The sequence below is a fragment of the Gallinula chloropus genome, assembly GCF_964237585.1.
Source record: "Gallinula chloropus genome assembly, chromosome: 4".
NCBI lineage: Eukaryota > Metazoa > Chordata > Aves > Gruiformes > Rallidae > Gallinula > Gallinula chloropus.
Window position 1 is genome coordinate 21934483 of NC_140088.1, and position 26637 is coordinate 21961119.

The following is a 26637-nucleotide window of genomic DNA, read 5'->3' on the forward strand; positions in this document are numbered from 1 at the left end:
TTAAGTTTTAGAGATACATAACAGTATGGGAGGATAAAGTCCTAAATGCACACCTGAAAATATATTGCTTTGATGCCCGATGAATAGATTGAATAGAAGATGCTCATTAGCATTAGCTTATTAAAGATCTTCAATCAGAAACAATTAAATATATCACAGCAATAACTAAACATCACATGACAAGGGAAGGGTCTTTCCTTTAATTTCTGGCAGAAATAGGATGCTTGATGAAATCTAAATATCTTAATAAATCGGATATGTTTAAAGAGCAAACCCTCCATGGATTTTGTGGCTTTTTCTTCAATCTAACAAACAGTAATAAATCATGTACTGCATAGAGTTACTAAGTAAGAACAAATTTATGAAGAGGGAGAGAGAAAGGAAAAAAAGCAGCATTACTCCCCACCCTGTCAGAATATAGCCACAGAGGGCACAGCTGATAGTGAAGTTGATTCAATGCTATATTGTAGGACATAAGCTAAACTGACCATGTACAGATTGAGAAAGAAAATGAAAAAGATCCAAGTGCCCAAGAAAAAAAGGGGTATAACCTTTCACACATGACACACTAACAGAAAGCTGTTGGGAAATTCTTCCTCTAGCTAAATCCCTGGCTTGGCAAGTAAAAATAAGTGGCATCAAGGACGGGGACTATGCAGGAAGTGGAGCTCTACGATTCTTCAGCCATCTGAAGCAAGGAGTTGATAGCTGCATCTTTGTTCCCCCTCTGAGCTTCTAGCACTGAGCGGATTACTTCCCTGTCCATGTTGGGAAACATGTCCTGGATAGATTTCAGGTCTTCTTCATTACACAGGTGCTGAGGGTTGACTGCAGGAGGTGGTATTGCCACTGGTACCATGCCTGGATTACATACTGCAGGCATCCCTGCAGGCAAAAAAACAGAAAAGAAAAAAATTCAAAGCAAACATGAGTGGGGAAAAAAAAAAGAACAGGAAGAAAGCAGCTCATGACTCATCCCAACCCAATTTCAACATTTTATGTTTTTAACACATACTCCAGAAAAAAAAAGAAAAACATTACTTTTGCAATAATACATAATACTTTTGCAAGAATACATTTATCTGAAACAGGTTCTCTGCTCAAGTTATGTTCCTGATGCGGTAAACTACAGTATGGCAACAGGTGCAGCTCAAATTTAGGTATGACCTGCGTTAACCAGGTTTATACATGAATCTAATGAACAGTAAGCACACCAGACAAAGCACTGTGGTGTGTGTGTTTCCCCACCATCATATTTTAGTAAAGAGTATATTTATGTTATGATTATGTTTCATCAGCAAAGTACACAGCTGATATTCAGAAATTCAATGAATGCAATCTCCATTGTATTCAAAGGAAAGCAAAGTACTTGAATCTACTAGGAGACTGGAACTCAACCAGTGAAAAACATTTGCTTAAAATTTGCTTAAAATTCCATCCAGTTCATCCTGCACAGTCACAGAGTGGTAAAAGAACAATTCTTCTCATGAGTACAGGGGTACACACGGCTTTTCCCTTTTCCTGTATCAAAGGATAGAATTCACACCTGACCTTTTCATGAACTGCGTGAAATTTTCATGTCTGTAAAATTAGAGTACTGTCATTTTATTTATTTTCTAATTTCTGCTCAAAGGATTAACTAGAAGTCCCTTGTCATCACTTAACAACTTTAATCATTAATTAAGCTTAGAGCCATTGTTGAAGAAAACTACCGTTTATTTTTATAAAACTGAAGCCAGGTACAGTAGTAATGACCAATCAAGAAATCATCACCAAACATGCATTAGTTTTGATTTTTCTTTACATACAATACTTTTAACACCAGCCTTGATATGATTTTATTTCCCATTTACTATGAGATTCTTCTAAAACCTGCTGCTGCATAAATGATCAAACATGTCACAACTACAATATACTACTTCTATTCAGACTTAACATCTCCTAAAAAAAGCAAAGAGCAATTTCAGTACTTACCTTCACTTCAATATTTCCTTTAACCAATATTTAATCAGAAATGTCTAGGCTCATTCTAACTCGTAGAAATATTTTAGCATCTCAGTGATTATCTTTTTTCTATCAGCATTAAAAAAGCTCACATTCAAGCTTGGATCAGCTAAACCCATCTTAACTAAGGTACTGTAACTGAATATAGTTTGCGTGCATTGCAACTGTGATTTTACCTTATGTATTCTTTGCTACTTCTTTCCTTGTGCTGGACTTCTGTCCCATCTGAACAGATACATTACTGAATTGTACGCACCTCCATACCTAGCAATGTTCTCCAATTTTGATTATCAATTTCCCCCAGTAATCATCTTATTAGATGCAAAAAAGGAACCTAGATGCTTTAAGTCTAATATACCAGCTACATCTACTTGAAAAGGTTTACGGTGGCAACTAGAGCAATGTCCCTCTCACCATAAATTTATTACCTACACACTAGAACCGTGTCTCTGTGCAGCAACCTGCATCACATCACTACCAAAGGTACCTATCACCTCTTCCACAACAACTTAAATTTCAGCTGTAGAGCTTCTTATGCTATTTGGACCATGGTCCCTGGAATTCTGTCTGGCACTGTTTGAACAAATCAGACCATGTGCGCACCCTAGAGGCAGATCACTGTGAAGTCCTCATCAACATTACCCAATATTCAGCAGCATTTCAGACTTAATCTTCTACAGCTTTAACAAGCCTCAACTTATTCCTCACACTTCCTACAAACATTTTAGGCATTTAAAAGAGGTGAACAAAGATGAACCCTTGCTGAATGAGGCGGGTGTCCTGGTAACAGGAGATGATGAGAAGGTGGAGATACTGAATGCCGCCTTTGCCTCAGTCTTTACTCCGAAGGCTACTCAGGACCCACAGATCCCGGACGAAAGTAGAAGTGGTTGGGAAACAAAGGGCTTCCCTCTAGTTGCGGTAGGGGTGGTCCAGGAGCGACTCAAAAGGATTGATGCACACAAATCCATGGGCTCGGATGGGATATACCCACGTGTGCTGAGAGAGCTGGTGGAGGTGATTGCGGAGCTGCTTTCTATCATCTTCGATAGGTCCTGGACTACAGGAGAAGTGCCTGAAGACTGGAGGATAGCCAATGTAACTCCAGTCTTTAAAAAAGGCAAGAAGGAGGATCCCAGTGACTATAGGCCAGTCAGCCTCACTTCTGTCCCTGGAAAGGTGATGGAACAGCTTGTTTTGGATGCCATCTCCAAACAACTGGAAGAGAAGAAGGTCATGAGGAGTAGTCAGCATGGATTCACGTGCTCGATCAATCTCATAGCCTTCTATGATCTCATCACCAGCTGGGTGGATGGAGGGAGAGCAGTGGATGTCATCTACCTTGACTTTAGCAAGGCTTTTGACACTGTCTCCCACAACATTCTGATAGAAAAACTCAGAGAACAAAGGATAGATGAGTGGACAGTGAGGTGGGTTGAGAACTGGCTGTCAAACAGGGCTCAGAGGGTTGTGATCAGTGGAGTAGAATCTGAATAGAGGCCTGTGACTAGCAGTGTTCCCCAGGGCTCGGTGTTGGGTCCAGTCCTGTTTAATATCTTCATTGACGACCTTGATGAGGGAATAGCATCCAGCCTCAGCAAGTACACCGATGATACAAAGCTGGGAGGAGTGGCTGACACGCAGGAACACTGCGCTGCCATCCAGCAAGACCTGAACAGGCTGGAGAGCTGGGCAGGGAGAAACCTAATGAAATTCAAAAAAAGCAAGTGTAAAGTCTTGCACCTGGGGAGGAATAACCCACTGAATCAGTACGGGCTGGGAGATGACCTGCTGGAGAAGAGCTCAGTGGAGAAGGACCTGAAGGTCCTGGTTGATGACAGGTTGGCCATGAGCCAGCAGTGTGCACTGGTGGCTAAGAGAGCCAATGGGATCCTGGGGTGCATCAAGAGGAGTGTGGCCAGCAGGTCGAAGGAGGTGATCCTCCCCCTCTACTCTGCCCTGGTCAGGCCCCACCTGGAGTACTGTGTCCAGTTCTGGGCTCCCTGGTATAAAAAAGACAGTGACCTCTTTGAGAGAGTCCAGAGAAGGGCTACAAAGATGATTAGGGGCCTGGAACATCTCCCCTGTGAGGACAGGCTGAGTGAACTGGGACTGTTAAGTCTCGAGAAAAGAAGACTTAGGGGGGACCTAATTAGTGTTTATAAATATCTTAGACATGGGATGCAGGGGGAATTGGCCAGCCCCTTTTCAGTGGTCTGTGGGGACAGGACTAGGGGCAATGGCTGTAAACTGGAGCATAGGAAATTCCGCACCGACATGTGGAAGAACTTTTTCACAGTGAGGGCGACAGAGCCCTGGGACAGGCTGCCCAGGGAGGTGGTGGAGTCTCCATCTCTGGAGATATTCAAGACCTGTCTGGATGCCTATCTATGTAATATGAGCTGGGGAGCTGCTTTGGCAGGGGGGTTGGACCCGATGATCTCTCAAGGTCCCTTCCAACCCCTACGATTCTGTGATTCTGTGATTCTGTATGGCCTCAAAAACTAAAGCTGCAAAATACCTTCAAGAACAGTGCGATACAAATTATGTTTTGCTTCCAACACAAGTTTCCTAATATTCTTCAGTAAATCATCAACACCCCAAGTAAACAATTTAGGCTGATAGTCGGATAAGGAACTGTCAAGTTTAAAATATTAATCCAAAGGAAACATGAGGCTCACTTCAAGGACCACAGCATGCTACAGTTTGCCAATAAAGTTTCAGTGTCTTGTCAGTCTCAAAAATTAGAAAGTCAAGACCAGCACACAGTTTGTCTTACTGCTTTCATAAAAAGATAATTATGAAGTATTCAATAATTATTTTCAACGTAAATAGTTTAGACACATTTTTTAGCATTATTTTTCACTAATTTTCAAAATAGATTTTCTCAGCTCTTACACTTCTAGAATTAGCTTATGCTGTCTACAACTGTACTGTATACAAATATAAATTAGCATCAGTGATTTCTGTAATAAATACCTGCATGCTAAATGTTTACATTCCAAAGAACTCAACATTCACACTGTACAAATACTAATTTAAATAGTTCATTGTGTCTTTGCTTTGTTCTGCACTTCGGCTAAAAGCATCCATAATTTCTGATTCACAAAACAGTAAGCAAGACTTTAAGCATAAACTTAAAGTACTACACACTAAAATGTGGCAAACATATGCGTGGTCATTAGAGATACAATAAACTTCAAAATTATCAATTATGCTCAGTAAAAAGCTGTTTTATATATTCAGCAACTCATTTCACTAACAGGTGAAAACTGAAACTAAACCATTTTATAACCCACTGTCAAGGGAACTGCACACTCCTGTGCTGTTCTCAGATATTAGGTAAGTACTATAAATCAGAAGAATGGAGCACTGTTTTCCAATTCAGTGAAATGGCAATGGCAAACATGCTGGCAGAAGCAGTGACATTCCGATACATGAAGCGGGTATGTACAATAGCAAGTGAATTGCTATGCGGAGCAATGGAAGCTTCAAAGCAGAATTAACAGGGTAAACTTTTTAACTGCACACAAGGCATTACACACTTTTTATTTTATTTTCTTGTTCAGTCATGTGTCCTTATGATTAATTTCTTAACTCATTATTCTGTCCCATGCATAGACCCTTTTAGAGTAAACTCATAAACCTTGTCAGCACAAATGTTTTTTAATTTAAAGAAATCAGTATAAACTTTTTTAAAAAAACCCAAATAAGTCTTAATGTTATTTGCTTCAGAAGAGCTAAAATATGCATGCTACCATCTCTTTTTTTAAGTGTTGCTTCTTTGCAAATACTAGAAAAGTAGAAGGATATGGACCCACGGAAAAATTCTACACTTCCACTGCTCTGAATAAGTCAAATATGTTGCAACAACCACAGTTTTATTTACAGCACCTTTCTGAAATTGAGAGCATCAAGAAATTACGTGTTATCTCTAGAATTTTGTAAACATACTTGAAGACCAATGTTTTCAAAATTTAGGATGTCGTATCTTTGTAATTCAAAATCAAATGTGTCACAGTAAAGTAAGTCCAAATTGAAGGAAAATGTATTTCCTGTAACATAACTTCCCTTCAGAGTTCTAGTCAGACGCTTAACATAGATCTAAAGCAGATGTGCATGAAAGATACACACTGATGAAAAAGGCTTATTTGAAGATGACATTTCAATGTCATGTTAACATCTTGACAGAAAGGCAGTTGGCAGGCTGTCTTCTCAATGTCACTGCAGAACTGAGTTCTTCACATCCAAGTTTACAAAGTCATGACGTCACCTGCTTCTCCCCAAACCTTACAGTAGCAGAACTACTCCAAGACTGAAGTGTCTTTTCTAGGAAACCCATCCTATCACCTAGAAAAGCTCACTGACAATACAATAGTTTCTGAAGAGCATTAACATTACATTTTATCTACTGACATCATCATCATCAATTACTTCAATCATTATAGCCTGAAGCTGAGCAGAAACCTTTAAAGACTTTCCAACAGGTTAGAGGGGCTTCAACAATTTCCAGGAAATGCATTAAACTGTTCTATTGTGACATCTCAAGTGGCAATACCTTGTGATACAGTCTGCTGTAACAAAGCTGTTTATGTGAGTTCATGCAAAGACTCCTGAGTCGATGGGAATGGGAGTGAGAAAAGAGCTTGGAAACTTACCCAGAGCAAAGTACTCAAGCCCTAAAGATAGGTGAAAATGAAGGGGCAAGGGGAAAGGAATAAGACATGGGAAAGAAATATTAATCTATTTTTAAAAATGAAACGAATCATTCAGCTTCCAAAGGTGAAAGTTGGATAAACTGAGGCAATTGGGTAAAACCTAAACTACCTATGTAAATAACTAAATGCTCATAGCATTCAGCCTCCCAACTTACTTTCATCAGCACTCTGAAAAAGTTTCCTAGATGTGCTGTTTGTACAGAATTAAAAATTAGAGGAAATGTTTTCAAAGTAGGTCATTGGGTATTTGCAGCAAGGATTGTATTTTATAGCCCACAAAGGACAACATATATCCATGGTTTTCTGAACATCAGAAATAACATCACAAGCTAACACATGAAACAATATACAGACACCCGAAGGAGTAAGGTACATATACGCACAACTTTGCCTCAATGACAAATTATATTCTGGACTCTGACAGGGCCCTGAAACACATGGGGTTTAACCTACTTTTTATACAGGTGGTTATAAGAACAAGTTTCCTTTTTGTCCCACAAATACTTAGCTGATAAGAAATATACCTTGCTTACTGAACTAACTTTTTTTAGTTTACTGTCTTTGAAACACTATCAAGGAGATCAGCTTGGACTGCAAGCAACTATTATACCACAGTATACTGGATCTTGAATTAAGTCATCTTTAGAAAGAGAAACAGGAAGAGACAGTTGATAGGTAAACTCAACTTTCAGAAGAGCAACAAGATTGACAAGTTCAAGTTTTTCCAAACCTAATCCACAGATATATCATCTGTGTTGACTGTAGTTTGCAGCAACTAGCACTAGCATCAGAAATTTTTAATTTTTAAAACTTTTGAAATTAAATAACATGAGAGCAGAAATGGCCATAAAATTAGTTGTTTTGGCCTTCATTAGAAGGTTAGTTATGTACACAACCTTTTTAACAGTAGTTTTCTGTTACATAAAGAACAGCTAGGCCTTCATGACACAGCTAAATTTAACTTAGCAGAATCTTTTTTTAAAGCACAATTATTTTGGGCAGTTAACAAATTATTGTTCAACTGCATGGATAAACATTTTAGTTCATCCACTCTATTTCCATCATAGATAAGACTTACAGTCTAACAGTCTTGCCCAGCAACAGGATCTCCTGTATTTCAGATGTAATGAACTATTCAGTGCTGCCCTTCCACTCTTCTGAAGGAAATACAATTTGATTATTGACTATACTCATTTAACTGGGTAAGTAAAAATCCTGATCCTAGAAGATGGGAAGAAGGTTAGCATAATGGTTGAGCATTCTGATGTTCTATCATTGCCCTCCATGAAGCAGTCTCAAAATAAGAGAAAACCCTGTACAGTGTTCCAAAGAAAGTGTACCAACAGAGCTTCCCCAGAAGATACAATTGATTCAGCTAGGCAGGGAAGGCAAGCAGTCTGCACACACCTTTTTGAAAGACTTTAGAGACTCCAGGAGAAGCACCTAGTTCAGTATAAAGAAAGTGTTCTGACAATACTTTCATAATGTGATATTACTTTTATGAAACTATACAAGTAAATGTACGACACAGTAAAAGTATTCTGAAGTCAAGTCAGTTCCAAAATCAAAACCTAACCATCCATCTAATACTGTGAGTGGGTCATTGATTAGTGCGTAGGCAAAAGCTGTAAGACTCACAGTGTTTTGAGAAGTTTTGATGGTGCCCACAGAAATTCTAGAACAGCAAACACAAAGTAGAGTTATCTCAAATTAGTCTCTTATTTCTACTGTTTCTACTCTGCCTCATGCAGTACTTTTGAAGTAAGAAAAGTTTCATTTTAATCTATTCAAGAAATGTTATAGCACCTTCTACTACATTGTTATTTATACCACCCCAGCTACTGTTTTTCTTTTAACCATACACCTTGTTTGAAGTTCACTAACTGCTTCAGTAGATAGGGAGACAATGAACCTATGAGTATAAAAGATATGGCATCTACTTCAAGCACAGAAAAACTACACAGAAGTCTGGCTTACCACAATGGAACCACACTTCAGGACACACAGACAAGTTGGAACTAGTTCATTGGCAAAGCAAGCAAGACTTGCAAGCAAGAGAATTAAGCTAGAGATAAAAGCACTTTAAATGAAGCAAACTGCGTATTTTCCATCCAGGAATGAAGTATGTAACTGAAATTTTCCATGTTTTGCTCTAATTTAACTCCATAAAAATAAAACAGTAAGTATAATTCTTTCAGTTACGTATTCAGACTTCTGTTGAGGAAGTTTGCTTTTACAGAGAATGAAATGTTAAACTCAATCAGGAATTGAGTCTTTTAAAAATCTGTTATGTTTGCCGTCAGTACTTCAATTACATCCCACACACTCTATCACTTATTCATAAACCTGTATGCAAAGAAATTAAAAATAAGTGAATGTATACCTGATGACAATACTCAAGTTAACACATCTTTCTCTGTAAGTCCAAAACTTATGTTACAAAGACCAAGAGAACTCATATACGTTCTTTAGCTGCTCTTGATGTATATACATAACTATCTCAAACCTTCCTAACATTTTTTATTTGCTGTGCTACACACTTCACATGCTGCATAGCAAGCTTCCAACAAAGCATCTTCAAAGACCACAGAAGAATCAATCCCTTTACAGGCTACTTAAACTGCAGTTTTAACAAGTCATTTGGTGCACCTTCTGAAGCCTGAACTCTTTCAGACTTCATGGACTGCCACTATTTAAATAAGCACACATCGGAGTGCAGCCTACCAGATACTTAGTTATTCAGTAAACAGACATATGTCTAAAATAAATGCTTAAAGAGAAGCCTTCAAGCTACTTGTTCCAACTTGATAGTACTTTTAATCCATTTAATTAATCCCACATATGGGGTCTGAAAAGGGGTCTGACCTAAACTTACTTCACTCTTCTCCTCCCAAAAATTTATCATGGGAAAAGTGGTTAAGAAAAAGGTCATTTATAGCTTCCTTGTTCTGAAAAACAGGAGAAATCTGGTAGTTATTGCTGCAAAATCCTTCTACTGGAAGTTTTAAGAGGCTTCAAGGACAGAAAACATACCTGCTATAGGTACATATCCAACTCCTTGCTGATAAACAGTGGGCATCAGGACCACTGGCTGGGGCTGCATCATCATGGCAGCTGGCAAAGACTTCACCCAAAAAGAACAGATTAGAACAGATTAAAACTACTCAAGAAATAGAAAAGAAATAACCAGCAATAATTAAAACAGCATTTGCAAACATACAGTCACATTGCAAACCTATGTTCAATATTACAATATAAGCGGTAATGTGTATTAAGCAAAATTAACCCAACTGTCATCCTTTTAAACAGCACTTAATTTACCTGTAAATCAATACAAACATACCATGTCAACTAGACTTTTGCAAGCTTGTTAAATTTTGTCACCAAAATTTTGTAACTGAAGTGAATTATTTTAAAATATGGATTTAATCAGCTTTCACGCCTTATCCTTACAAAATGAATATGCAAGATTCAGTAAATTAAATCTTAATGCAAACATGAATTTATTGAAAACAATGTACTCCTCCTAGAAGCAAACTTGAGTTCAAATCAATTATTTTTGAGGTAAAGAAAAGAGTAATTTAACTTCATTCCCTTTTACCACCACAATTCCTGTGGATCCTGGAAAATATTAAAAGGTCAGACGTTATGTACAGTATATTCATTGGCAGACAGTTTTAAAGGTTAATTACAAACTCATTTCTCTTAGAGATTCAGATGTGGGACAGAATGAATTTCAAACAGCAGGGAACATCTTTTCCCAGTTGTGCACCCAACAAACTTGGAACTTTTGATGTTGTACAACCGTAGTAGGAATTTAGGGCTGCACTATCCAATAACTACTTAAGACAAAGGTGATATATGAGACACCAGTCCATGAGCTGCTAAATGGACCACTAAGTCATCAGTTCATAACCAGGAGCACCAAATGAACGGGAACAGAAGTCATCACAAAGAGCATTCAAACTATCCAAGCAAGACATGGCAGAGTTTCCATTATTTCCTTTTAAGTTCACATGAAATTCTAAAGATTGAGCTTTTAAAAATTATTATTAAATTCAAAATAACAATGGACCATTTGACTGAGGATTTCCTTTTTATACTTTTATTAGCACAGGAATAAGCTGAATTTTTGTAATTGCAAAACCACATAAATACATACTTTATGGTGAGGTAGTAAATGGGTATTTACTACCTTAATTAACATTTTGTACTACTTCTCCAAAAAGTAAGTATAAGTATTTTAAATGTTAACACATACAAATTCCCTGCACGGTGCAATGGAACTACTTCTATGTCAATCTAAAATATCTCCCCTCCCACTACCCAAGAAGCTTCTCTCCCTTCTTCCTCCTACCCCAAGCTTGGCTTACCGTGTATGACATCACCAGATTAATCATTCCTTCCTTGTCATCACCCTGCCTTCCACTCAGGCTATACCATTCATCCTCCACATTTCCTTGTTTCAGAGACTCAGGAATTGTAATGTGTGTCCAAGCAATGCGGTCATCCATTGAAAATGCCCGCTGGAATAGGATTTAAAAAATATTAACAAGTTAAAAATAAAAATGTTAGAGTTATTCTTGACTAACACTTCCTTCAGTTTTATATTATTTCATTTTCCCAATTCTAAATTTTACCTTTTGAAACTACATTTGAGCCATCTCCCTTCCAACAAGGATGCTTTAAGTAGGATTAAAGATTGACTGCAGATATTGAAGAAGAATTGAAAGCCTGAAGCAGAACACTTCTAGAAATATAACATACTAATAGCATAGTTGGTGTGAATCTCCTGACATCGTATCAGAGGCCATTAAATGAAAGTAAACAGCTGTTTACACTACAACAATAGGCTGTGAACACCAATAGTTCAAGAGCAGATAAAAGTACTAACCTGCCATCCCTGTTGCAGCATCAAAACAGATACTTCAAACAAATAACTAAGCCTGCAAAACAGTATCCAAAAGCCTCACTTGTGCTATGACCACACAGCTGCTGCAGCATCAGTTTTTAGTACACTGAGTAAGAATTGCAGGGAAAAGCAAAAAAAAGACGCAAATGACTTTAACGTCAGTTGCAGCCTACTAATTTCTGCTAATAAATCCTAATGACTACACACAGTCCATACCTGATAGTTCTATTCTCAGTATTTCTGAGCTTGGGAAAGCTTCCAAGCTCTTCCTGAGTTAGAATACACTGAAGAATTTCCAAGTAAAACACAATTGCATAAACAAGCTATTTTCAACTAGGACAGTACAAAATACAAGGCTGCATGGCATTCTGATAGCAAAGAGTACACACCACTGAGACATTTTTGCTTCTGCTCCTTTGCAGGGACACTTGCTAAAATGCCCCTTATCAGCTACCAAAGGAAAAGTAACAGCTCTGCCATCCTTGGGGAAGAGTGAAGCCTTATGCATTGCTACTCTTGGTATTCTGAAGAATTTTTGTCATCTCCCAGACAGCAGTTAAGAAACAGCCTGTGGTAACTCAATCCTATTTTGCCAGATTTCACCCAAGCCTCAGTTCAAAGAGAAGGAATCATGTAGCAGTTCTGACCTCATCAAATATCTCTAGATAAAAAGAGTCCACACCCGGGGGAACAGTGCACTGAATAACTTTGTTCCAGCGGGGGTTCTTGGCTCCGTTATGTGCTGTTGGAGTTTCATACACAGCATATCCCAGGCGTATTCGACAATACGGATCCATGCGGGTCATTCCATAATTCTTTGCCAATTTTGCCTGGAAATACAAAAAAAAAAAAAAGGGTTTAGTGTATAATATTTACATTAACTTGAGAATTACTATTAGTTCACAAAGATAATCAAATACTGAACAAAGGATTAGATTAAATTATAAGGTAGGTAGAAGGGGAGAGGAATGAAACCAAGAATAGCAGCATACAACAAACTGCAAAAGAAGTTAAATTGCAGTAAAATCCTGTAGATCATACTCTTCCAAGTGATTAAAAAACTTAATTCAGTGTGTGCATTTGATATTACTTAATTCAGTGGGCATCTTAAATGCTATGCTATGATAGAGACAGATCTGTATAGAATCAGAAGATATACAACATACTTTTGTTAAGGAATAGATCTAAACAAGTTAATGTCCTGAAGACAATGCTGAGTACTGCTGCATAGCTACGCCAAAGTAGAAATCACACTTTTTGGATAGGCTGTTTCTCTGACCCATACTATGCAGGCAATAGCTCTTGTTACAGTAAAACAAATGACAAAATATGGTGCTTAGGATGCCTTCCACCTACAGGACATTTAAAGAACTGAAACAGTTGAGACTGGTGTTAAGATTTAGTCATGCTGGCTGCAGCTCTGGCCTAAAAAGGCCTTTTCTTCATGACACGTGCTGAGTCAGTAATTCATACAATACAGCTGGTGAGAAAGGTGTCAAAACTGTATTTTGTAGACGTGGGCTTAACAATTCAAGTGGAAAGTTGGCTCCTTAATTATGTACTCTCTAGACTCTGAAGTTCTGAGAAAAAGCTTTATCATAAAACTTCATCAAAAGAAAAAAGAGCATATAAATTGCCCGTCTAGGAGGACACGATCAACACTGCTAAGGAAAAACTTACCACCACTTCTATAATCTGCAAAAAAAGCAGTACATAACCTTTCCAAAATCATTTACTCATCTTCCATCAGTTTATTAGTAATAGAATTAAGGCATGCTGCTCTACATACTTTATCAACATATTTAAATACATAAGACTTCAACCAGCTTTTCATGTTCCACAGGTTAACTATGCCCTGGTAAGTCTCTTATCCAAAATGCCACATGCCTTAATAGGCAGCCCAGATTTCCAAAGCATTCTTGCATAAACTCCCAGACAGGTACAGAACACTAACTACCTCTTGGGATATCACAGGGTTGTACTGCCATTCACAGGGACCTTGACAGGCTGGAGAAGTACACAGAAATCTCAAAATTCAACAAAAGAAAATGCAACATTCTGCATCTGAGGAGGAATAACCACATGTACAACCATAAGCTGTAGATCCCTGGGATTTTGGTAGACACAAAATTGGAAATAAACCAACAATGCATCCTTGCAGCAAAGACAACAGACAGCACAGCTAGCTGATAAAGGAAGAGGATCCCTTCTACTCAGCACTGGGGAGGCCACATCTGGGATATTGTTCTCTCTAGCTCTGGGCTAACAGAAGACATTGTTCAAGATAAATCCAGCAAAGGGCCATGACATCCAATAAAGGGTTTCACATAATGGCTGTGGTTGGATAAGACCTCTAGAGATTGTCTTATTCCCACTCAAAGCAGGGTCAAACGCTCAGGCAAGGGCTGAACATCTCCATGGATGGAAGCTTCACAACCCCTTTGGGCAAACTGTTCTAAGCATGTCAACTCCCACAGTAAAAAATGTTTTTTGTACTTACTGTGCCTCTTGTCTGTCCTCTAGATAGCACTATAAAGAGCCTAGCTGTCTTCTTCATAAACTCCTGATGGTAGGGACTACTCATTGACAAGATTCTCCCAAAGACCATTCCCCAGATGTGTCAACCTTTCCCTGTATATGACATCTTCCCTTAACCTTGCTTAAGGGACAAGGCTGGGAGGGTAGGGGACTCCAGTGGTCCCTTCTAAACTCAAATATCCTGTGATTCTATAACAAACCATTATGTACAGTCATGGTATTCAAGAACAGACACTAGGTTTTATTCTTCAAGCAACATAAATATATTTTTCTTGTTCACACAAGCACCCAAAAAGAAATGAGGATTGAACTGGATAAAGGACCAGTGTCCACTTCACCGGTTCACCCATCCAAAGAGCAACCTAGATGTTCCTGTACACAGCCACTCATTGCACGATACAAAACACCTTCTCTGACCCCTTATCTGCTCTAGGAATTTCTACCATCTCTACTGATTGGATCAACATCTTGGGACAAAAACCATTTTAAGCTACCGAAGCAAACACCCAAAGAAGAACAACCTATGGAGTATCATATAAGCTGCTAGAAACTGCTAGAGAGTGAAGAGATACATGGCATGTTGTTTGATAAATGCTTTCTTTCCTTATAGGCCTGAGGCTTAGCATGAATTATCTATTCCTAGCTCTGGAGAAAAATTACACTAAAGGTTCTTCCACTGTGCTCTAAAAGTTGTAATATTTTTCTGCTGTTCCAAGTTGCAGAAGCAGCTTCCAATCTTACACTCTCTGAATACAGATTGGCAAATCCACTGTAATTAGAAAGATGGCTGCAACTGAACGCAGTGAACAAGTTCAAGTGTCTCGACCTTAGAAGTAATAAACAGTTTTCAAAGGAAGGATGTTGCCTCTAAAGGAGCAAACTGCACAGTGAAAGACGTAGAAAGGAAGGATCAGTGCCTCTTTTCCCAAGAGACCCTGTATAGGTTTAGTTCCCAACAGAGATCTTGCTATGGAAGCTGTAACCATGAGCGTACTATCCCAGGGTCAGTGCAAAATTTGAGCCTAAATATCTCTTTGGTACATATTTACACAATGATATGAAAACAGTGCTTGTTAATACATAGGGTGCGCTGAGTTGATATGAAGGACATCTGGTATACTAATATAGATGAAGAAAATTGTATTAAGACAGACAAGTTTTAAAACCCGAGATCTTATGTGTAATGAAAGCAGTAATACAGTTTTGACATGAGATAAAAGAATGGATAACAAGGGAAAAGAAGCAGAAAATAAAGAACTAGGACTATGCAGTTGTGATTACTTAAAAAAACCAAACAGCACTGCAGAAAGCACTAGGAAAAGGAGCAAAAGCACTGGAGGAAATGAGGATGGAACACAGCAGTCACTTATGGAAAGATACGTGAGCTGAGTATGGTTCCCTACAATACTGTCAAATTAGTAATCTATTCCTATATTAACTCTTTCTACAGGAAGCCTTAACAGAAATTTTCAGAGAAACCTGTACACTGTAAAAAAGTTTATTTGATTATGTGCTACAATAGCAAGGTTTTGAGGAAATTGCTGCACCATGCAGCTACAAAACTAGACAAAATGCTGACAAACAAACACAAAGCTACAAAAACCTCCAAAAATTACTCATTCCTTAAATACAAGTAATTTAGTAACTCAAATTCCAACACAATCTTTTCATGGCTGCTGATAAAAAAAGATTAATTGTATTGCAGTTACTTAATTGTACAAAGATGGTACAATTTATACCTGTACTACAGTAATGCTGAGTCTGCCTACTGTGCCCATTGGTCCTCCATACTGTAGCTGCTGAGCTGCCTGGGCATCCAGCTGGATTTGCTGTTGCTGCTGGGTCGGGGTAATGCGAAGAAAATCTTGAGGAAGCTCACCAACGTACACCTTGAAAAGGAAAGGAGAACCTTCAAACTTAAGTCTTCTTTTATAATGAAAACGATGAATATAAATTAAAGCTTAGCAAAAACATTCAGTAGGATTTAGTTTAGTTTTGAAAGCATGAACGACGAGCTAATTACATGACAAAACTGCTAACTCACATAGAGAACGTTCTCATACCCACTTTCAAAAACAGTCTTAAGCCTCTGAGAAAGTTAGGACAGAGAGCTAAGGCTGCTCTGCAACTAAACATTTAAGTAGTCAGTATAAATGTCAGAGCTATCAAGTTTTACATCCTGTTCGCATGACACCTGATGGCACTCAGCATTTTCACTTATCATTCATGTTACATCCAGTCATTTCCACGACAGGACACAGCACACCATTTTTACTTGAAAGGGTCACTTTCACAGTCACTATCAAGTCAGATCATAAAGGCAATGCTTCCTATGAACTAAATCCTTCAACATGACTAAGAATCCTCTCACACTTAACTGTTATAGTTTAAACAGAGTATGCAGCTAAAACACCCACGCAACCGTTTGTTCCCTCCCTCCCTGCAGAATGGGGGAGAGAACTGGAAAAAAAAAAAAAAAAAAAAAAGAGGGAAAACACTTGTGGATTGAGATAAAGACAGTTTAATAGGCCAGAAAACAAAGACAATAAATAACAAATAAAGAAATAAAACATCATATACAAAACAAAGCCGATGGTCAGCTAGTTCTTGAGCCAAGCTACCTCCCAGCCCACCCTGCAGTTATACACTGGGCATGATATTATATGGTATGTTGCTTTGGTCCGTTTGGGTAAAAAACACAGCACTGTATCAGTTAATAGGAAGAAAACTAACTCTATCCCGCTGAAACCAGCACAATGATAAAGATGCCTACAAATTTTCCAGTGTTAAAACATGCCCAGCATGCAACTAACCTTGGGCACAAAATCCCACCATACTCAAAACAATAATGGAAAAATTTGAAATCTGGTCTATGACAAGAAAAAGCAATGATAAAAAACTCAAAGTAGAAAAATACTAGAGGAACCCCATCATTTATGCTAACACGAATCAACAGTCACCATGTACTTTGTTAGCTTTACAGCAGAAAGTTTCTACCTATTACTTGTCATTTCTATTACTGTCAATTCAACAACTGAAGTTATTTCTAGGTTTTAAATGCTCAGCGAATGTTATCAACAACACATTTAGAGAGATCATCACATTAAAACAACAAGTATAATAATAAATTTTAAAAGGCAAATAAAAGATGCATAGAAAGTATATGATTAAGCTATACACATTTCTGTTGTCTACAGAGTTGCTTCCATGTTTAATAGAGAACTGCTCATCCCATCGAGACAAAAGACAGTGCAAATACTTATGTTGCAATGCCAAGCAAGATTACTCAATTGCATATTTGGCAGATGCATGCCTACAGCACATAGGTTAAGAAATGAACAGGCCTCTAGGACATAGCTTTTGAAGATTAGACAGCACTTGCATGTCATGACTGCATCCTGGAGCCAGAAATTGCAGCTCTTGCCAAATCACATTTTGTATGACTCTTGGTATCTGACATTCTCAAGATCCTGGCAACAGTAGGTGTTATATGTCAGAAAGCCAGTTTATCAAAAAAGCTAAGGAGAAAGCACTGAGTGCCTGCTGCTAGGGTAATGGGGTGGGAGGGTGGGGGAGAAGGAATCAGCTTTGCTTACAAGCATCTTAAAAATTTACAATTAATATCCTAAGTAGCTTGAATTTTTAAAACGGGATGGGAGCACAAAGGTAGAAGACTAAGCTAATAGTGCTAATATTAAAAGAAAGTTTATTTAAATTAGGCTAAAAGTTTGACAGGGTCTTGTAACAGCCTTCGCATTAGATTACAAGTAATAAAAAAGAAGTTAGTTTTAAAATAAAAAATAATCCATTTCAAAAAAAAATGTAAGGGGCACCAAAACGAGCAAGGCAATAGCATTTACAACACAGCGGGTCCCCTCTAACCCTTGACCCTCAGGAAGTTTCAAATTCGGTATTACTAGCCTCTCTAAGAACAGACATCATAAAGATTTCCCATAGTCAGAAGCAGTGCAAGTGGCCCTGAAATCACATGCCTACATGTGCAAGATCCCTCTGTCAGCTTCTCAGGAAACAGAAGAGCATATTTTGTCTCCACCATCTCAACATGGACATTAAAAATGTTAACTCATTCACAACAAGTAAGAAGTCAAACATAAAATTTAGAAAGTGAAAGATATTAAGTCACTCAGATAGAACATGTAAACTAATCTCTGTATTGAGGTCCAAAGAAGACAAACAAAATCTATATGGGAGACCAAAGTTTTTTTATAACATCTAAGTTGATTTCAGGTCATTCAGTTATTTTACAAAGTGCCACATTCTTATCCTGGAGTTGCAGAACAGATACACACAGAAACCGAAAACAACCAGTGTAACTAAATTATCAAAAGATTGGAGTGCTACACCCCTCCAAAAGAAGAGGTAGAGAACAGGAGATGCATACACACTTCCATCTTAAGTGTTCAGCTCAGAGAGATCTGGTACACCAGCCCTGACAATATATTTAGTAAAATACCTAGCAGAGATGCTTACTGAGGAAAATTCACTAGTCCGTAAATTCTAATTTTCATTTGATTCCGTACTGATGGAGACAAATGAGTAGTGTTCAAGCTTTTTATCTGTAAAGAAAACAGGCTAGTTTGTGTCTTTCTTAAAGCAGGCATATAATCATAGAATGCACTGGGTTGGAAGGGGTTAGAGGTCATCTAGTCCATCCCCCCTGCAGTAAGTGGGGACATCTTTGCTAGATCAAGTTGCTCACAACCCCAGCAAGCCTGACCTTGAATGTCTTCAGAGATGGGGCCTCCACCACCTCTCCAGGCAACCTGTTCCAGTGATCCACCCCCCTCATACTGAAGAACTTTTTCCTAATATCCAACCTAAATCTACCCTTTTCTAGTTTAAAACTGTTGCACCTCCTATTGCTACATGCCCTTGTGAACAGCTCTTCCCCAGCCTTCTTATGGGCACCTTTCAGGTACTAGAAAGCCACTAAAGGTGTCCCCCCAAAGCATTCTTTTCCAAGCTGAACAAGACCATCTCTCTCAGCCCACCATTTCTGTGGCCCTCCTCTGGATGCACTCCAACAGGTCCACATCCGTTTTGCCTTGAGGCCTCCAAAGCTGGACATAATATTCTAGGTGTGGTCTCACCAGAGCAGAGGTGGCCACAATCTGCTGGCCAACCTTCTTTTGATGCAGCCCAGGATGCACTTGTCCTTCAGGACTGCAGATGCACACTGATGGCTCATGTCCAGCTTTTCATCCCCAAGTACCCCTACATCCTTTTCCTCAGGGCCTTCCAGCATAACATCTCCTAACTTGTGTTGGCAACGAGGTTTACCCTGACCAAGATGCAGGACCCTGAATTTGGCTTTGATGAACCTCATGAAGTTCACCTGCACCCACTTGTCCAGGTCTCCCTGGACAGCATCTATTCCCTCTGGCACATGAACCTCAGCACCCAGCTTGATATCATCAGCAAATTTGCTGAGGGTGCACTCAATCCCACTGTCAATATCATTAATAAAGATATTAAACAGCACTGGTCTCAACACATACCCTTGAGGTAAAAATTTGCTATCTCCAAACCTGAACCAAAAATACAAAGTTACATAACCAGGTATCACCCACAGGTTTTGTTTTTAAAGCAAGGAGAACGTGACAAGTTTGCATTACTGATCTGACTCAACGCTCACTTTAAAACCCTCCACTATAACAACATTTTAAAAAGTGAAACCCAAACGTACCCTGCTATTAACTGCAGAGCAAAAAAATAATTCCATTAACATTTGAATTTTACTAGATCTCTCTGTTCAAGCAAAGCTCAGTATGACAGTGCTATGATAGAACTGCAATTCTTAAAACAAATGTTGAGCAGGCACTCACAAAAAAACATGCCTGCCTTGTAATTGCATTGCATATCACCAATCCAAATTATCTAGAAACAGAACAACAGCGCACTTCCTATCTGCTAAAACCACGTAACAGCTAATTTTGAGGACCTTCAAAGTAAAACACTGCCGGTATAAAAACTCATCTCAATTTCTTCAAACTGAAGGAGGTGTGATGTTCTACAGCTATTCAAGCTAATTTAGGACTGGGCTGTCTGAGTCTCACCTTCCTGTTTCTTTTCATCCTCATTTCTTGTGCAACATTAAATGGTGACAAGGCAATTGTAAAGTATTCTAGCATAGAGGGCTGATCAGAAGTAAATCAAAAAAGGATTAGAGGTAAAGGGAAGAGGAAGGGAAGTCATGAGGACCTTTACCTTTTTGATTGATCACATGAGAACTGACACCTACATAAGGGAAGGAAAGGGAATACAGAGCCAAAGACAACTACAAATGCCCTGGTTTATGGAACCACATGCTGAGACATTCAGGGAACCACAACTAAGGTTTCCACAACAGCAATTACCAAGAAATTCTGATACTAGATTACAAAGAAGTTTCCTGTTAGAGACCTTTTAATGCTTAACTACTCAAAAAGGTCTAACCATTCTCCTTTAAATTATTTTACCAGTCTTAAGAAAGACTAAGTGAATGAGAGATAATTTTGAAGTACTACTCTATGTTTAGCTCATTAAAGAAAAAATCTGGACCAGATAGGAAGCATCTAGAAGCCCTGAAAGAGCTAGATGATGTTTTTTTTCAAGGCTACTTTCTATCATCTTTGAAAAGTCATGGAGATGAGAGGAAGTTCCCTATAACTAAAGAAAGGCAAATCTCATACCCAGTTTTCAAAAGGGGAAGGATGACCTGAAGAACCACAGGCAGGTCAGCTTCACTTTGATTGCTAAGAAATTAATAGAGTAAGTCCTTCTGGAAGCCATTTCTAGGCAACTGAAGAAAAAACCCACACCAAAACAGGCAAACAAAAAAAAAAAGCACACAGCCCCAAAACAAAAGAAAACCCAGGGACTAGGAACAGCCAGCCTTTACTAAGGTTTTAAAAGAAAATAAAGGTTAATTAAAAGCAAAGTTTCTCAAAGGTCTGTACTAAGACTATATTAGGTGTCCAATATTTTCCCTTATAAATAACCAGAGGTGAAGAGACAATGTACTCTTATATCCTTAAAAGGTTAGAGAATGACACCAAATCTGGAGGAGGAACAGCTGCCATACTTGACAAGACCAACAACCAGAGACACACAAGAACTCTTATGAAATTCACAAGTGCAAAGTCCTGTACTTTGGACAGAAGAATTCCTGGCACTGCAGGCTAAAGAACAACTGGCAGGGCTGCAGCTCTAGAGAGGAAAACATGCAGGTCCTGGTGGAGAGCAAGTAGAGAAATAAGTAGAGCACTTGAAACAATAAAGGCTAACAGTGTACTGGATCAACAAAAGCCTAGCCAGTAGGCTGAGGAAAGCAATTGTTTCCCTTTACTCAGCACTCATTAGACCACATCTGGATTACTGCAACCAGTTTGGGGCCCAACAGTACATGAAAAATTATAAACTTCCATGAGCCCTGCAAAAGTCCATCAAGATGGCTCATTAGAGAGGCTGTAGCACAAGGCTTGTGAGGACAGACTGAAGATTTGCTGAGTAGAAGAAACTTCGGATGCACCTTGTAGCAGCAGCTTTGCTGTATCTATGAGAAGGCCATTAAGAAAACAGGTTCTCTTCTGACATGCAAGGCAATAAAAAAGGACATCTCAATTGTCCAAATGAAGCAGGGGAGGTTCGACATGATAGTGGGGGGAAGAAGAAAGAAAAAAGTCATCACACAACCAGAAGTAGGAATAAATTGCCCAGGAAGACCACAAAACCTCTCTCCCTGGAGGTTTTGAAGATATTGCTGGACAAGGTCCTGAGCAACCTGGTCTAAATTAAAAATTGACCATGCTTTTAGCAAGAGATTTGACTACATGGTTTCTCGATATCCCTTATAACCTGAACCCTTCTATAGAACTCACATTAGAGAATGACACATTCCAAATTAAACTCCTTTAGAACTATAGTCAAAGGCTCTACTCCAGAATTTCAATTTACAAAGGAAAGACTATAACAGCGATTAAGTTTATTACATATACATATTTTTGCTGTTTGGTCTTCTGTTTTGGTGTTGTGGGGTTTGTTGTTGTTGTTGTGGGGGATGGGGGGTATTGGGCTTTTTGTTTCATTGGTTTTGTTTTGATTGGGGTTTTTTTTAAGTGTCACCAAAATAAAGAGTGTCATGGTCTGAAAGGTACCAGACATTCCTTCTCCTGTTCTTAAGACTTTTTCTTGTTACCAAAAATTACTTCCATACATCTACCTGTAAAGGCTTCACTGTAATCAGCACCTTAATATCAACCATTTGATTACAATCAAAATCATTCCCCTCTTCACTAAACCAATAATTTGAATTCCTGCTAAGTATGCCAAGAACTATTTCACACAAACATGAGCTAAAAATTAAAGACAGAATGTGTGTCTGCAGGCATTTCAAATTCAATAAGAACTTATAGCATACTTGAACGACATGGGTTTGGGCTGCACTCAATACAACAGGAGTAATATCACAAAAAAAACCACAGAAAGAGCTCCAAGTAAGATAACCCATGAATTCACATCAGGATTAGAATTAAGGAGAAGGATAATTGCCGTCAACGCCAGGAACAGACTTCTGATTTTCACAGAAGGGACCTAGAGAGATTATCAGGTCCAACCCCCCTGCCAAAGCAGATTTTCTTCTACTCTACCACGAGACATACCAATACAGATCTTCCTTTCTTCCAAGTCTTGATTAAAAGAAAATGCCATTGATTGCAACAGAAAATAAGTCACTTAATGCCTCAAGGCACTTCTCTAAAGTTCTTGCTATCTAACAGACAGAAGTATTACAAATGCTGCCCTCAACATCTTCCGTCAAACAAACATGCTTCAGAGATCAGATCACAGCACTTAAATATTAATTCACATTTTGCTTAGAAAGACTCCATAACACCTTACACCTTCAACTTTTTTAAACACTTCTCAAATCCAAATTGACTGCAACAATGACATGTCTTGCTGACACTTCCACCTTCACAGATTAGGATTTTAATAATACATATATCTACTTTATAATAAGAAACAAAAGATCTAACAAAATATTCAATTACATGCAGAATTCTGTATCCAAAATTGCTAGTGTGACTGCACAATATTTATTGATACTGGACAATGAAACATGAATTGCTTCTTTGACATCTTCGTTCAAAAAAAGATATCAAAGCTTTGAAGAGTCTCAGGAAAGAACTTCAATTAAAATCAGAGTCAACATGACTTACATAGTGAAATGACAGTGTTAGGACAAGAAAAGAGAAGTACTCATAAATACAGCCTGCCCATTAGAAAATTTCCAATCATCAGAGTAGTGATTATTAGGGAAACTAGGAGCAGAAGTCTAAGTAGTCCTAGCTTATTACTTGATCTTATTTTGGAGGACCTGACATATTTGTCAGCATGGTGAATGAACACAGAGATTAATTTTGTGTGTGCTTAGCTAGCAAAGGAATCACAAATACAAGGTTTTGATGTCTCAGACTTAACCTGAAGCCTGATCAAACTAGCAATACCTCTCACTTGGAAAAGTTATCATTTAGCAGTCCTTACATATTCAGCAATCATTTAGATATCAAAAGCTGGTTTGTTCTCAAAAGATCACAAAATGTGAATACACACTAATTCCATAACACCCCGAAAACAGGGAGATAAATCCATATTCTAGCAGAATACTTCCCAGTAACAGACAGAGTGAACTCCAGTTCTGTTTCATCTGAAAAACTTAATCTGGAATTTTACTCACAAAACACTCAACATAAACTAAAAAGCACAGTGGTAAGAACATGACTGGCAACAGTATAGCAGCATACTTTATTTTCTTACCTCTGTGAAAAAGCCTTGAAAATTTTCTTGCTTGTTCAGAGAAAGAGAGAACTCTTCTCTGCAGCACTAAAGATAATTTACTGATCCTTTAGCACCATTTAGTGGCTATTCATTTGTAATGCAGTTGTGTATTTATAAACAAGTAGAATTCTATCTGCCCCTTTAGAGAGAATGAAGAAAGGCTGGCATATACCACATCAACATCCTCACCCGTGAATGGCAGCTTAATATTCCATAATTTATTAATTCATTTGAAACCATACCTCTAAAGCAGTTAAGACAAGGAAGAAAAGCACACAGAGCATGCTAGGAACACGTAAGGGGAAAAAAAAAAACAAAACCCAGAAAGCTGCAAGGCTTAAATCAGTTTTAAGTAACAAAAGACTGCCCAGAAATCACACAAAAGTACCTGGGTAATAATAAAGACATCTAAAAGAATAACATCCTAAGCACTGGGATGCAGTTTCATTAAAGATTTACCAAAGACCAAGCAGTTATGATATTCAAACATATGCAGGATCATAGCCATGTCCAAGAAGGTTCTCTTTAAAAATCTTATCTCAGCCCAGGAAGACTGTTTCACCAAGCTAAAACAAGGAGACACTTGAAGCATTCCACTCAATACCAACAAGGTGTCTAAGCACCAGAAGCAAGTAAAACTTCTCTCAAAGAAATACCACTCCCATTTCAGAAAGAGAAATACCTATATATTTCCATCCCTCCACAAATCAGAAATGCAATCAGGCCTACTGTTCAGCTTTAGCTAAACCACTTACTTTGTTACCAATTCCTTATATCCCTACTCCCACATCAACCCCCTCAACCTCCCCCACCTTCTCCAAGCATAAACTGAAGGATAACTAGAAGTGAAGACACTTTTAAACAAACTATTTTTCAGGTATTTCTATTATTTTGAGGAAACATGTTACATACTGACAGAATTCTATTTGGGTGCAATTATACCATCAGCTCCCAAACATCAAGCCTTCAGGAATAACTACCACCTAATTCACCAGAGACTCAAACCACCAAGAAAAAACAAAAATCCCAACAATAAAAAAACTTTTTAACCTTCATTTTCCATTTAAAATCTTTAGTCCAACAACAGAACCATCATCACAATCTGTTATAGAAGGAATCTATTCCGGAAAACCAGACAAATAAGGCACCTGAAGGCATTAAATTGATGATTATAGAATATTACTGTAGTATAGCTAACAGCAGCAATGTGGTTTTTCAGTATTAGCAATTTAATGTTTCACTCCTCTGGTCTTTCCACAAGGCTACATAGACATATAAAAAAGCAGCTGCCTCAAGGAAATAAAATATAGCAGTTTAAATTAGGAAAATCTTACTTCATCTGTAAAGTAACATCGCATTGTCAATTACCTGACAGGAGGACCCACACATTAATTGAGACTTGATGTTATGCCACATAAATCAAGACCTGATGTTCTGCCAGTTATACACCACACAGTAGAACATCCCAGTGTGGGGCAAGATTATTCCAGGGAAAAACTAGACAATAACATGTACCAAATAAACTATCACCTCTAATTCCCAGAGGATTATTAAATTGAAGACTGCTCAGTTCCTCGCTCCCAACACACACACGCCTACACGCTACCATTAAATGCATCTTTCAGCACATCTCACCTTCCAGTTTTCAGGTGGCAATTTCAGAGACAGCTACCTGAATCTGCCCTGCCCAACCATGAAAACGGAAAGCTCTTCTACTGCTTCAAAGAGTAAGATGTTTAGCTTCAGTCTAGTTAAAGCCGTGCCCTCCTTCGGAAGGCCCTTTGACAAAGAATGAGCAGAGCAGCCTCTTCCAAGCCCACACGCAGATACACGGAACTCTCCCCTCCCCTTCCTTAAAGCCTCTTCACAAGGCGAGAGCCATGAAAAAAAGCAACCTTTCCTTCCCCTGCCCCCTCTCCCCATAGCACAGCAGTCTGGAGAAGAGGTCTTTCCCCTCCTCTCTCTCCTCTGCCACGGGCAGCGAGCGGGGGAAGGGAGGGCGACAAGAACGGTGAGTCACCATCACACCCAGGCCCACTGGCCGAGCCCGGCCCAGGGTAGAGAGGCAGAAGCCGAAGCCCAGAGGGGTCCAAGCTGGGCCTCACCAGCCCAACGCGGAGCAAGAATCAGCAGGAGACAACCTCCAGAGGCTCCTGCGGCTGATCCTCACCCGGCAGCACTCACCGGGCCCCGCTGAGTCGTGACGGTGGTCGCCATAGCGCCTCCCTCGGGCCAAGACCCTTCCTTCCGCCCCGCCAGGCCACCGCCGCTACCGTTACTGCTCCAACGGCCGCCGCTAACCGTCACTCAGCGCGATGCTCCCGCGTCAGCTGACCCCGGCCCCGCCCCCAGCATCAGGCGTACCCGCAGCAACGCATTCCTCCCCCGCCCCTTCTGGCGGTTTCCGGAGCCGCGCCATGCGCATGCGCTAAGGGAAGGCGGAGGGGGACGTAGCCACGCACTCCAGCGCATGCGCCTATCGACCTTCTGGGAGGGGAGGGAGAGGAACGAGCGGACCCACTCGCGAGCATGCGCTCTTCTGCTCTGCGGCCGCCGCAACGGAGTGCTGCGGAGGGCGGCGCAGCCGCTAGGGGGCGGCGCGGCTCTGAGGAGGAGCCGGGGCCGGTA

At 39.3% G+C, this 26637-nt stretch overlaps 1 protein-coding gene across 3 annotated transcripts; it reads right to left on the reverse strand.

The window, feature by feature from the left end:
* Nucleotides 1-587: 587 nt before the first annotated feature.
* On the reverse strand, nt 588-26226 carry TOLLIP (toll interacting protein; the record flags this gene model as incomplete). Of its 3 annotated transcripts, XM_084263738.1 has the most annotated exons (6): nt 588-885; nt 9756-9846; nt 11096-11248; nt 12282-12464; nt 15912-16061; nt 26194-26226. In XM_084263738.1, the coding sequence occupies 6 exons, from the start codon at nt 26224-26226 to the stop codon at nt 671-673; spliced, it is 825 nt and encodes a 274-aa protein (XP_084119864.1). In that variant the 3' UTR covers nt 588-670. The 3 variants fall into 3 exon arrangements, with proteins under 3 accessions (XP_084119864.1, XP_084119865.1, XP_084119866.1); XM_084263739.1 differs by lacking the exon at nt 15912-16061; XM_084263740.1 differs by lacking the exon at nt 12282-12464.
* Nucleotides 26227-26637: the final 411 nt, after the last annotated feature.